Source organism: Dendropsophus ebraccatus, chromosome 3, assembly GCF_027789765.1.
Source record: "Dendropsophus ebraccatus isolate aDenEbr1 chromosome 3, aDenEbr1.pat, whole genome shotgun sequence".
Taxonomy (NCBI): domain Eukaryota; kingdom Metazoa; phylum Chordata; class Amphibia; order Anura; family Hylidae; genus Dendropsophus; species Dendropsophus ebraccatus.
Window position 1 is genome coordinate 127,709,856 of NC_091456.1, and position 13,916 is coordinate 127,723,771.

The 13,916-nt window shown below is 41.3% G+C and overlaps 1 protein-coding gene across 2 annotated transcripts in view; it reads right to left on the reverse strand.

Annotated features, from left to right (window-relative positions):
- PRR16 (proline rich 16) overlaps window positions 1–9,188 on the reverse strand; it is a 292,970-nt gene extending 283,782 nt beyond the window's left edge. For both annotated transcript variants that reach the window (XM_069964564.1, XM_069964565.1), the window contains exon 1: window positions 8,664–9,188. In XM_069964564.1, the coding sequence (XP_069820665.1) occupies window positions 8,664–8,807 (144 nt within the window). In that variant the 5' untranslated portion in view covers window positions 8,808–9,188. The remainder of the gene's footprint in view (window positions 1–8,663) is intronic.
- Between the last annotated feature and the right edge of the window lie 4,728 nt (window positions 9,189–13,916).

Consider the following 13,916-nt stretch of genomic DNA (forward strand, 5'->3'; position numbering starts at 1 on the left):
ATTTATGATGTTATGCAAGTAGTATGGGTCTGTCACTTGTATAGTCCTTGTATAGTAACAAGCCCTTGTCAAATAGTATAGGGCAGTTCTCAAATGACTAGACACATTTTGCCACACTGAACCACCACATCCACCAAGGGCTTGTCTGGTTACAACAGTGGCTGATGCATAGCACTCTCTTTCACTTCTCCAACATTGTGGCCATCTAGTGAATACAGAACTGCCCTACACTATGTGAATGGTACAGTGACAAGCCCATACTACCTGAATAACATCATTCATGCAGTCATTGTGCCTCTGCAAGAAGATCATAGGCCTTATTGCATCTTCATGGATGACAATGATTCAGCTTGAATGGCATCATTAGGAAATGGTTGCAGGAGACTTGGGTACCTTAAATGGAGAGGCCTGCACTTTCTTCAGACCTGAAACCCATAAAAAAAATCTATAGGATCAGCCAAGTGGCCATGTAGAGACTCTGTAACTCTGTACTCCAGAACTTCAATGATCTGAGAGCTGCTCTTTAAAAAGAGTGGGATGACATGTCTCAGCAGACTATAAGTCAACTTGTTAAGTCAATTGATGCTCTCTGTCTCTAACATCAGGTACAGGCACCGGTAGAGGCGGGTACTGTGCAGCTCTGCTACTGCAAGTACACAGCTATTATGTGAGGATATCACAAAGCAACATAACTTTAGAAAACAGAGGGGCATGCAATTTAAGGATTTCCCCACAAAAGGGGACAGATTACACTAATAAAGACGGCTAAAGAACTTCATAAAATCAGTTATATTTTGTAAATACAAAATAATTATAGCAACAATTACACTTTAACATAAAGTCAAGGATCACACCATTGTGTATTATCTTAATTATCTTGTTTCCATGCTACAGTAAATATGTTTCTGCCAATAAAAAGATGTAATGTGTTATTTATGTAGCCCATTAATTCATAATGCACATGATAAATGATTGATAATTAAAAAAATACTTGTTTAAAAGGTCAGAGAAGTATGCATATTTTGCTAGTTCATTGGTTTGTAGTAAGAGGAAAGCTGTTTTCTAGCTCCTGGCTGGTCACCAAGTACAAGTATTTGATCCCTACAATGTTTGATATATATTTATACATTTATTTTGCTCTAAATGTTTAGCCAATATGTCTTTTTGGCTCTGTGTCAGCTAAAGTGTCAGTCTGGAGCAGAGAACTGGATCTGAGTTCCTTCATTGACAGCAAGACTTCTGAGGACATCTTGGCTCAGATCCTGTATAGCTTTGAAAAAAATGAAAGTAGCAAAGCTCTTTAAGATTTCTCAGCTTATAATTTATACAATAGAACTGACATTATGAAGAAGTAAAAAAAGCAACATGATTTCTCTGACAGATGATTATATTTTGATTCCGTTATTGGGACCCCTAACCATATTGTGGTTTCATTTGTCAGTGGTATATATACAATCTTTCTCAGCATCTGGAATGGCAGGCATATTTACTCAGTTTTCATATTCTGTGTATTCTGTTATCCACAGAGCAGTATTGCAATTTTACCTAAATAACTCTCATTAGGCCTCCTATGTTATCCTAAATAACAACAACTTAAGATGTTCCTTATTGATTCATTCAGTAGGCTATGTTCGCACTACGTACTATAAGTTCAGCAGAAATCACAGCCGTTGTTACAACGGCCGTGATTTCTGCAGTACTAACGTTGTGCTGTAGGCTGAGTGGATCCCGGACAGAGTGTATACACATAGTATACACACCGGCCGGGATCCCTAGCGGTGCCGTAGAAAACTGACATGTCAGTTTTCTGTGGCAGCTATTTAGTGAACAGTGGCCGCAGAAAACCCTGTCAGTTCACACAATAGAGCGGCGGCGCTAAAGATCGTCCCAGCCTGTACTGCAGTACCGGCCAGAATGATCTTTTTTGAGACCGGCCGTTTTGTAACCCGGTCAGGTCACGGAATTGCTGGTCTCATACAGCGTCTGAACATAGCCTTATTGTGTAAAAACAGTGAGTTTTGTGTCCCCCTACCCTACATGGAGTCAACAACAACCCATATACTGTATATAATAGAGCATAAGCTGTCACTTTATGTGTGCAAAGCAAGTAGGTTTCTGACTATTTAATTAACTTTTAAAGGGGTTGTCCCATGAAAGTTATGTCCTATTGCCAGGATAGCTAACCAATTAAGGGGGCTCTGACTGCTGGGACCCCCATAATATCAAGATCAGGGATCCTATTCTCCCTGCTAAATGGAGTGGCAGTGCAAATGCTTGACCACTGCTTCAAATACATACATTAGCAAAGTGATTTTCTTTAAAAATAAATAAATAATAATAATAAAAAAATAAATAAATAATAATAATAATAATGTGTCTGGATATGTGACTTCTATATGGCAATGGAAACCACAGCCTCATGCTCCCAATACATTGGATATACATACCAAAATGACTGCCTATTTGGCTTTTATGTGGCAATAGAGAAGAAGGACCCAGCTTGTGTTGGAATTACCCAGTTTTAAAAGGCACAATCATAGCAGCCCACCCGACCCAATGGCCTTTTGCCACATAATAAAGAGAAGATAAAAAAACTGCCCTGTAGATATTTAAAAACATTGGATCTTAGCAAATTATTTGATCAAACAGAGTGTACCATGTCACCACGTTAAGGTATACTCAGAGATATGGTTCTACTCAGTCATGTGTACACTGGGGGCAGTATATACGGTAAGCACTTGCACCTGTAGGTTGCTTATGCACTTTCTGTTTTTTTGTCTGTACTTAAGCCACATGCAACGTGCAACCTGCAGTGCGAACAGAAGCATAGAGGTGCTGCCAATTTTTAAGGTTGAGACCTCTTTTCTTATAACGTTATTATTTTCTATAGCATATATATAAAGTTTCCCAAACTCTACATCCTAAAGAAGTGTGAACTTTGCCTTTTGTACAACAAGCTCAGTGTTTTAGAGAAAAGAATTGTTGTATAATTTATGTGCAAACATATTGCTAAATATGTGCAGCCCTTCACACTTGTTAATAAATAAAACATGGAATTCCTTTTCTCACTTATATGTTTGTTACATAGCCTTTCCTATTGACAATTCCTATAATACAGCTTATAATACAGCTAGGCATTTCATGTCTAGCACTAGCATATTTAAGTGACAAAGATGGATGGCAAATCATGGCTAGAAGTAAGTCTAAGAGAAGAAATATAGGCCTCAATCTCTGCATCTTCTTGTCCATTATAACCTAATTAGACTCCCTAAGTAGGCTTCTTGTCAGACTGGCTAAATGTCTTCAACCACAGTTCTTAGGGGTTTTCTATTGAACGTGACATACGACTTAAAGGGTGCATTTTAAGTAAGTAAATTGTTTGTCTGATATAAAGCATGTATAACCGTTTATACACTGGGGTACAGTTTATATACAAAAATGTCACATTTAAATACAGTGCATTGCCTGGATTGTAATGATTCTTAGTCACAGTCTTTATTATACCCCAGAGTTGTATTCACAGTCCTAGAGGCCTCAGAGCTGAAATTTCCATCATTTCTGCCAACCTAATGATTAATTTAGTGTAGAGAAGCAATTGTTTTCAATATGAAGAAATATTAAGGCATTTTGTGTTGGCAGAGCCTTTTCTAGAAATCTTTCTTGGTGATCAGATCCAAATGCAGCACAATTACTTTAAACTATCTTAAAAGTCCAGTGAAAATTTTTATTAAAGGATTATATTGCCCCCCAATAGTTATACAAATCACCAATATACACTTATTATGGGAAATGCTTATAAAGTGCTTTTTTCCCTGCACTTACTACTGCATCAAGACTTCACTTCCTGGATAAAATGGTGATGGCATGCCCAGCCTCCCAGAACTGTGCAGGCTGTGGCTGCTGTAGAGGATGATGGCAGGGGGACAATGAGGGACACAGGACACTGGAGGGACACTGAGCATCCCTCTGCCATCATCCTCTCCAGCAGCCACAGCCAGCACAGCTCTGGGAGTCGGGTTGTGACATCACCATTTATCCGGGAAGGGAAGCCTTGATGCAGTAGTAAGTGCAGGGAAAAAAGCACTTTATGTGCATTTCCCTTAATAAGTGTTTATTGGTGATTTGTATAACTTTTGGGGGAAACTCAATACTTTAATTTAAAAAAAATGCCGGACTTCTCATTTAAGAAGACAGAATAGGCAAAAAGTACCATGTAGTTTGGATTAGAAACATTTATAAATCCCACTTATAAACCTCCCAGAAGACCAGGAGCCAAAAATAAAATAATAATACAAAGCTTGTTACAACTGAATAACACTCCTTTTTTTTAATCCAGGAGATTTCCTAAATGTCATCCTCCTATCTCCATCTTCTAGGCTTGTGAAATTCCATAGGATTATCAGATTTGCTGCAATATCACATGTTAGATTGAAAGAAATGTGGCTTGCGTAGGTTTCTGAAGATCCACAAACACAGTTGATGCAATCAAGAGAATCCATCGCTTACAGATCCTTCCTCCTAGTATAGAACTATTGAAAGAAATATTGTGGTTCATCTTCTTTGTTCATGTCCTCTTTTGATTTATATCATCGGGCTTTATGCTGCCTCCATCTATACTTGTAATATTGTATCCTATTCATTACCTTCTGTAATGATCTTGCCATGAGATGGCCCCCAACTGGCTCTGTATGTAGTACATGACAGGTTTGCCTGGAAAAAACACCCACATTTCCGCTACTACTTTTATGACCTCTGTGTATGGTGTGAGAAAATGACAACCTTATGTAACTGCAGATATTTTTCCATTACTTTAGAAATGTTTGCTACATACATTATATCTTTTAAAAGATAAAATTGTACAAGTGCATATAGTGTCTCATGCATCTATTTATGGCTGAGAATCAAAGCTGAAAACTGGCATTATTGCATGGGGAAAATATGGGTTATTATTTAATACTGGCATGTGCTTCAGGTTACCATATACCATATGGATGCACTTTTGCTAATCGTGCACTTTAAATTACTCTACATAATTTTTCCTGCGAATAATGTATATGTCACCTTGTCTGGTAAGAGATAAACTTGCCATTTGTGAGCCGAGAGATAAAAGCATAAAGTTAGTATGCAAATATCTCCTGCAGGCATTCTCTGACTGTCACTCTTCTGTATTTAACTAGATGTGCAGTTCTCTATACAAAGAGCTAACAAAATGAAGAAAAGATTAGTGATTTCAATCTCCGTCCCAGTTAAAGTCATCCTTGACTTCTAATCTGCTTTGAAAGTGATGCACCAGTCACTAGGAAAATGGACTTTACTAGAATGTATGTATGAAATCTTGAAAACAGAAGTACTGTATGTATCTCTGGAGAAGGAAAGAAAACCAGAAAAGAAAATCCATTGTAATTGAATTATTTGCCACTGGCATTTGAACGTGGGACAAAAATCCTAATCAGCGATTGCTTTCAGCCTGATTACATAGTGAATCACCCAAACTGCAGGGATGTAATCCTGCTTCACTCCAAATAAATAGGATTCATTGTTTTACATCCCCAAGCCATTAATGTTACTGGACAAGAACATATAGGCTGTGAAGTATCTGTTTACATATCCGTGATGGCTCTGTACATGGCCAATGCCCAAGAGCAATTGCTTCTGTCTAGAACGAAAGTAGTAAAGAGCAGCATTGATGTACAAAAAACATCATATATTCAGCACATGAAAAATGGATGGAAGGATGGATAAATGGAAAGGTTTGGTTGATTGATAGATAGATAGATAGATAGATAGATAGATAGATAGATAGATAGATAGATAGATAGATGGATGCGGTTTGGGGAAATAAACACGTTGTGTTGAATTCTATCCCATGAGTGCTACGGTATTCTTCTGGTTTATATTACCTATACCGGGTGGTCGCTGGTATATACCGCCTGGCACCACATCTATCGTTACACGAGTGCTGCATTCAGTCTGAATATCTTAGATAGATAGATAGATAGATAGATAGATAGATAGATAGATAGATTTCAAACTCTTAGATTAGTTGCATATCTTTGGCAACCAAGTCCCCTCAAAGACCGGCAGTGTATGGTCCCACCTCCAGAATATTCTGTTAATGAGGAGAGCAACTGTTTAAGATGCTTATTTCCTCTGCAGATTTCATATATGCTAGTAGTTCTTCAGAGCTGTCATGGTTTGATACAGCTCTTGGCTAACAGTGGGGAGCCTAGAACTGAGGATCCCTTTCTGATCTTTTCCCTCATCATGGTCATGCCCAGCATAAAAAGATAAAAGAAGGCAATCCTTACACAAGCTTTTACCATTGCTGCTTGCTCTATTCCACCCTTCTCCTGTCTCCATTCAGTTCAACTATAACTGTTACAATTATAAGACCTGTTGCCGTCAATTCAGATTGGAAACTACACGCTCAATGAAATGAATGTCTGCCTTATATACATGGCAAACAAAGGATTATCTAAGTACATAGTCTTTCGACTAGAATTTCAATGCATAATCCAACCATCTGTCGACCAGTTGTGTTGTAAAATTATGATTTAGGGAATTGCTTTGAGAGGAAAAAAACCTTTAGCTGTATTGCAGTAACATTTATCTGCTGCTGATATCCTGTGACTTACATTACATCTCGCTTTAAAGCTCAAGGAATGTGACACATGCCACTGGCAAGGCAAACATGCATCCTCTGAATGTATGTAAAACAGAGTATTTCCATTTATTCATATTAATCACTAAATACAAAGAATGGGGTGGGGGCAGGGGTATCCATGATGCAAAGATTAGTCATCATTGATGTTACTACTCAGTAGTTTCTTTCTGTGCTCTGATGTAGCAACACAGCGCCATGTGACTAAGGGCTGCTCTCCCCTCTGGTCGCTGATCACCGATCACATGACCGCTAGGAAGTAAAGTAGTCATGGATTGTGGGCACCCTTCCTGACACCAACAAAAAGGGGAAGCAAGGTGCTGACATCAGAGAAGGGTTTGGAAGGTATTGATACTAGAGGTGGAGAGAAAAGTGGAAAATACCAATATTTGTAGGACTACCTGTTCTTTTTACTTAAGCAAATGATCATCAGTCAGCTTACATTTACATAACGATTTACGGACGATTTATTCTTTGATTGTTCGTTCAACCCCCCTCACATGGACATGCAATGTGGACAACATCCCTGTTTGCTAGTGGAGGGGTTCTGTAGACAAATAGTAGAATATATGACCAGGCATGTTTGTTGGCTGATCACTGGGATCTCTACTCTGGTCAATGATTAGGAATAAAGGTTTATAGGAATGTTCAAATGCCCAATCATCAGCCAGTGTAAAGGGCCCGTCAGTCCAGCCTGAGGAGCGGATCAAAATAACAGCACAACGTAAGAACAACAATCTAAAAGTAGTTCAATACGGTAAATAACTTTTTTCACACAGAATACTCATTGTCCAATGTTAAATCATCATTGTAATCTGAAGTTCTTTCTTATGCTACCCCTTTAAGAGGAAATCTATTATTTATTTTAACACTTACATAATTACTTTTCAAAGCCAGTGCCATTACATCCACAAATACAACAGCCTTTTTTTCTACATATTACCATACATTATTTCAGGAGCTGACTCATTCTCTAGAAGGAAAAAAGTCTCTAGAAAATGCTCTAGTGATTTGTTTTCAGCATCAGAATCATTCATTTGATCACGTTTGTGAGCTTATCATCTCCCCATTGGTATTCCAGCCCAATAACCCAGGCTGCCCATAATAAGGCAGACATGATATGTAATTACATCTAATATGAAATATTCATCAACATGTCTATATATTAAGATGCTGCATTTGAACAGCATTAAAGAGATAGCACATGCTGAGAAATTGCTTACATATAAGCAATAATGCCTTGGATTATCTATTTGATCATGTGAAAGTTTACTAGGAATGTAATGAAGACAGAACTAAAAGAAGTAATCTATAGTATAGATTTTATATGGAAAGAAAGGGGCTCCAGTAAGGAACATCTTGCAGCTCTTATACAAGCTGGGTACATCATCTGTGATGGCTGAAAGGATTTTGAAATCCATTAATAAAAAAAGGTCATAAAGGTACTATATATGTCCTGAACACTTTAATATATACATATATAAGATAAGCATAACTTCTAAAGATGTCTAAATCATATGCATAGCCACCTTTGAAATGTGCATCCATTAATAGTGCCTAAAATCACAGAGAGACAGGAATCAGATGCGTAACTAAGAAATGCTCTTTACAATCTGCATGCTTCTGTATCCATCTCGCGCTGCTACAAGCACAGCCTATATGGAAATCTGTTCAGCCCAGTCTACAATATGCAGAATGCTGTCGTTCTACAGCTGTGCTCTTGCTTCTCTCCAGATTCACATTGTATAAGGTAAAGCATAAGAAAGCACGTTTCTACCAATGGCCATCACAATATACAGTTCTGCAATGTACACACTCTAAGAGAGACTCTCCCATTCATAAAGCAAACAAGTGACTCCCCACACACCTTCCCAATGCTCAGCTGGACAGTTAGGCACTGCCTAGGTTTCAGAGAGAACTTTGGGATTGTCTTTGTAAAAGCATTGCCCTGGTTTGTGAGGGCTGCCTCCTGCTTTCACCCCCTTGTCTTTGGAGACCTTACCTCTTTAAGTTCCTTAGCTACATCCTTCAAGTCTCCCAGGACTAATTCCAAATCATCCACAATAATCTTGATCTGTTCTTTCACCTTGGCTTTGGAGGCTTGCCCCTCTGTCGGTGAGGATGTCCCCTTAGACTTTGCTGACATGCTGCAGTCCAGCTCAAGGGAGCTTCAGAAGAGGGTGACTGGCTCCAGCCCTCTCTGAGTAGCTGTTCCCCCGCATTTTCTTGCTCAGATCTCCCTCATTCTCCTCTTTTTCCTCTCCCTGTATACACGCTGCCATGAACTCCACACAACTGCTCGGTGAATGGGCTGCAGACTAGTGGCGATTGTCGAGCGGCGCCTGCGTCACAGAGCTTTGCTAAATCAAGGGAGAAAAAAGTACGAGATCCCAAAGTTCACGTATGACATAAAACTCCTTTACTTCAGAGCCACCTAAAGATCCATTTACTTTTAATTGGTGGCAGCCCCATTCTTCTCTTGTGTTCAGCTCTCCCCGGTACACAGCATGCCTTCTGCCTGCTACTTGCTGCTTGCTACACACAGTCTATCTGTTCTCTTCTACTCTCCTGCATTACCGTATTTCTCCATGTAATGCAGCACTAGCATTGCTATGCATTACCAAAGGGACCAGTGATAACAGGCATATTTTACTCAGTCACACACATAAAGCATGGTGTATAATTTATATGCTTTGCACTAAAACATAGAGAACACATGATAAAAAAAGGAAGTATAACTTGACATGCTTTATACCATGTCAATAAATCCCATGCATCATGTGTCATTCTACAAATTGTTGTCTCCAGTCCAATCCACCAACAACTGATGCCTTGTTATAATTCATTAGCTAAGGTAGGAAAATATACAATGCTTTTATCTTGGAAGAAGAGAAGGAGTAGGAGGCGGGGATGTCACTCTTAAGAATCCCCTGTGAAGAAGAAGAAGAGTGAAGGGTCAGAAAAAAAAATAGGAAAGATTCCTTGCTTTGATTCCTGTAGAAAACAGGATGGATGAATAAATAAAATTGAAGAGTGGCCATGTCTTATTTTATAACCATTGCTCAAAGGGCTTTCTAAATTTATGACTCCTCATTTATCAGCTTCAAATTAAATCAATACTGAAACACAGCAACAGTCTTGCTTTATAGTTGAAGAGGAGAAAAACTCAGAAAGAACATATATAGAATGTCTTGACACAGCAACAATGAGGATCTACAGCCTAAATGGAGTTTGTTATTCCTCCCTGACAATTCAGCCTTTATTTCCCTTCCAGGTGAATAGATAAATATGCACAATGATAGCTGCAGATCCTTAAGGGCCTGTACACATGATAGCTGTTGGCTGAACACTCGATTTACAGCTAAAACAACTTCAACAGAAACTCGCACACTCAACGTTACTGAGAATGCATGATTGTTTTTTAAAGGTAGGGGAGTGAGCCGCTGCCAGACACATTTCAAAAGTATCTAATCCAATATGCTTTCTTTAAGTGATTGCTGGGAAACCCCCCACAGGCGACTTTGATCTAAGGAGGCATTCACACGCCTGTAACGTCCGCAAAGGTTCAATATCATGGTATGTAAATGGTCTGAACCAGACAAGTATAAATGACTGGGGATGCATATAATATACTGTGTGCATCCCTGCTAACTACATTCCAGGGGCGTAGTTAGGGGTTCAGCCTAGGGGGGGCTAGTGAGTCTGAGTGGGCCCCCAACCGATTATGTTACCCATAGGGAACCTTGCCAGACGACAATGTTTTCTGAATAACAAAGGCTTTATTCTACTATATTACTATCTCTCTATCTATCTATCTGAGTATATAAAATAGTGGGTGGCAAAATCCAGCACACCCAACCCTTATCTCTACCTACTTTATCTGCTGTTGGACAGTTGGGAGGCTGCCATATACCCGGCTGGGACACGGAGCGGCCGGTCTCTGAAAGGTTCATCCCGGATGATCTTCAGCGCCCCAGAGTTCTGATTCGGGCGCATCAGAACTCCCCACAGCACTCTATGAAGAGTGCGGCCAGATCCGCTCACTGCAAAGTGTGCACTGACAGGGTTTTCTGCAGCCGCTATTCAGTGAATAGCGGCCGCGGAAAACTGACATGTCAGTTTTTTTATGGCGCCGCGAGAGATCCCGGCCGGAGCGTATATGATGTGTATACACTCTGGCCGGGATCCCTTCAGCCTGCAGCACTACATAAGTTCCGTGGAAATCACGGCCGTTGTAACAATGGCTGTGATTTCCATGGAACTTACGTAGTGTGAACATAGCCTAAGGGGAGGTAAAAGAGGGAGATAACACACTGGAGGTGGCACTGTTGGGGTACAGATAGGACACATTGTATGTTGCTGTTTAGGGGGTAGATAATAAAAGTAACCACCATGCTGCACTGAGCTCTGCACAGGGGAGGGGGCAAAGTTATTGGCAGAAACAAATAAACTTAAAACCAGTTGAGTGAAGCTGCTGCCTGTACAGAGATGTCCAGGCTCCAGCATCAGGAGGGGGCTCTGTACTACCCCTCACTCAGTCTGCCCTCTACCACCTACAGCACACAGCAGCAGCCTGACAGACACACAGATGATGATGATCACTCACTGTCAGTCAGCTGCTGCTGCTCCTCTTCACAATCCCTGGCAGCCATCCAGTTCCAGGATCCTCGGCTCCTGTCATCACATGGCTGCCACTCCTCCCCTCCTCACACACAGCACTATGCAGAGCAGTGTGTAGCTGAGGGGGCGGAGCTTCAGCTGCCATGCATCATGTGAGGAAACAGGAAGAAAGGAGAGAGCAGAACATCCCCGGCCAGGGGCAGCATCAGATAACTGAGTGGGGCCCCCAGGAGCAGGGGGCCCGCAACTGCTGGGCACTGATGACGTCTGGGGGCCCCTACAGACGTGTTAAGGCTGTCTGCAAAAGCAATAGCTTCTACAGACAGCATTAACCACCTAAGACATCAGTGGACCCCTGCCTGAGTGGGCCCAGGGGCCACAGCCCCCCTTCCCCCCCCCCTAATTTTGCTTCTGCTACATTCACTAGGCCAGATGCTTTTTGTATGACTCATTACAGGGTTGCTCCACAGGGGGAAAAGAAATTAATGAACTTGTAGCAGAAAATTATAAGGATTTGTAAATAACTTTTTTTTTAAAAAAAACTCAACTCTTCCAGTACTTATCAGCTGCTGTATACCCTACAGAAAGTGATGTATTTTTTTTAGTTTTACACAGTGCTCTCTGCTGCCACCTCTGTCAGTGTCAGGAACTGTGCAGAGCAATAGTAAATCCACAAAGAAAACCTCTCCTGGTCAGTTCCTGACATGGACAGAGGTGACATCAGAGAGCACCATGTATAACTTCCTAAAAACAGTTGATTTAAAAACTTTTTCTCTGAAATACCCCTTTAAAGGGAACCTTTCACCCCCCTCCCACCCCCCCCCCCCCCCCACCCCCGCTAGAGACCTGGATTCTTACCCCATCTTGCCAAGTCCTGCTTCTGGAGCCGCCCCCGGGATGGAGATATCCTTGTCGGAAGCCCGGCGCGCGCGCTGCATAGGTGAGTCTGATGCCCATAGAGGATGAATGGAGCCATCATTCTCTATGGGCGTCGGACTCATCTCTGCAGTGCGCGCGACGGGCTTTGGACAAGGATATCTCTGTCCCGGGACCAGCTCCAGGAGCGGGACTTGGTGAGATGGGGTAAGTATCCGGGGCTCTAGCGCTTCCTTATTCACCGACACAAACAGCAGGGAGCAAAGACAATGGCACCTCTGTTAAGGTATTTATGACCCAAATTCAAAATGGAAGTACATTGGTGCCTTGGATTAGGAGCATAATTCGTTCCGGGACCGTGCTTATAATTCAAATCCACTCTTAAACCAAAGCAAATTTTCCCATAAGAAATCATAGAAATGCAGACAATTGGTTCCAAGCCCCCAAAATAATGATTTATTATTCTGAATAACATGTAAAACAGATGAAACAAACATTCAGAAACAGCAGAATATGTGATTTTATACGTTACTGTACAGTAATGGAGAGGATGGGAAACACAAGGGCTGACAGAGACTACAGGGAGCATGAAGGAATGAGCAGGACATATGTGGGCACAGTATAGCAGCACTCTCTGTCCAAGGAGAGAGGGGATACAGCTATGGAGAGATTACCTCCACAGTCCTGTCCCCTGATGTAAGCCTGAAGTGGATCAGCTATGATTTGGAAGGTGAGGGAGACTTCCTGGGTCAGAGTACAGTGCTGTAGACCAAGCTATGCAGACCAAACCCCTCCACCCGCGCTCCCACCCAGTACAAAGAGCTCTTAAACCACAATTCTTAAGCTCTTAAGTCACAATTTTGAAAAACTGTGAGCTCTTAAACCAAAACGCTCTTAAACCAAGTTACTCTTAAACCAAGGTACCACTGTAATTTAAAAATGAAAACTAGGCACAATGCTGCCTAATAATCATTTTTCATAAAACTTTACAGGTACATGGTAAGTATGACATTATATACCCCATACTATAAACACCACCCTAGTGCTGCCATATTTACAGTGGGGAAGGTGGCCTAAGCTTGGTGAACAGCCGGGGGCCTATGGTAAAGTTATCCTAGCCCTGGTGGAAACCATGATCCATAGATCCGGAATGGTAAACATGCCTTCCTTTCTCCTTCTATGCCATGAACATCATGTTTTACTGAAGTTCCAATATTTTATTAATAAAATAGATAGGCCAGAATTAGGGATGGTCCGAACCTGCCGAGGTTCGGGTTCGTACAAACCCAAACTCTCGGCAATGATTCCCGCTGTCTGCCCACTCCGTGGAGAGGGTGGATACAGCGGGAGGACCGCCTGGAAAACTGGGATACAGCCATAGCCATAGGCTGTATCCCAGTTTTCCAGGTGGTAATCCCGCTGTATCCACTCGCTGCACGGAGCGGCCAGACAGCGGCAATCTGATGCCGAGCGTTCAGGTTCATACGAACCCGAACCTCGGCAAGTTCGGACCATCCTTAGCCAGGATGATGGGTGCTACAGGTGTAAAGTATTGTGAGACATTTTAAAATATTTAAAGAGAAATTTAAAGAGATTCTGTCCTACGTAAGATCAATTTTCCTCTAAGCCAAAATAGCACATACAATATTCCTTATTGCTGACAGGAGCATTTAAAGACTTTAGCATACACATAGATATGCATTCGTGAGCACTCCCCTACTCTCTCTACTGGACATCTCCAATCTCTCTCAGTGGTGAC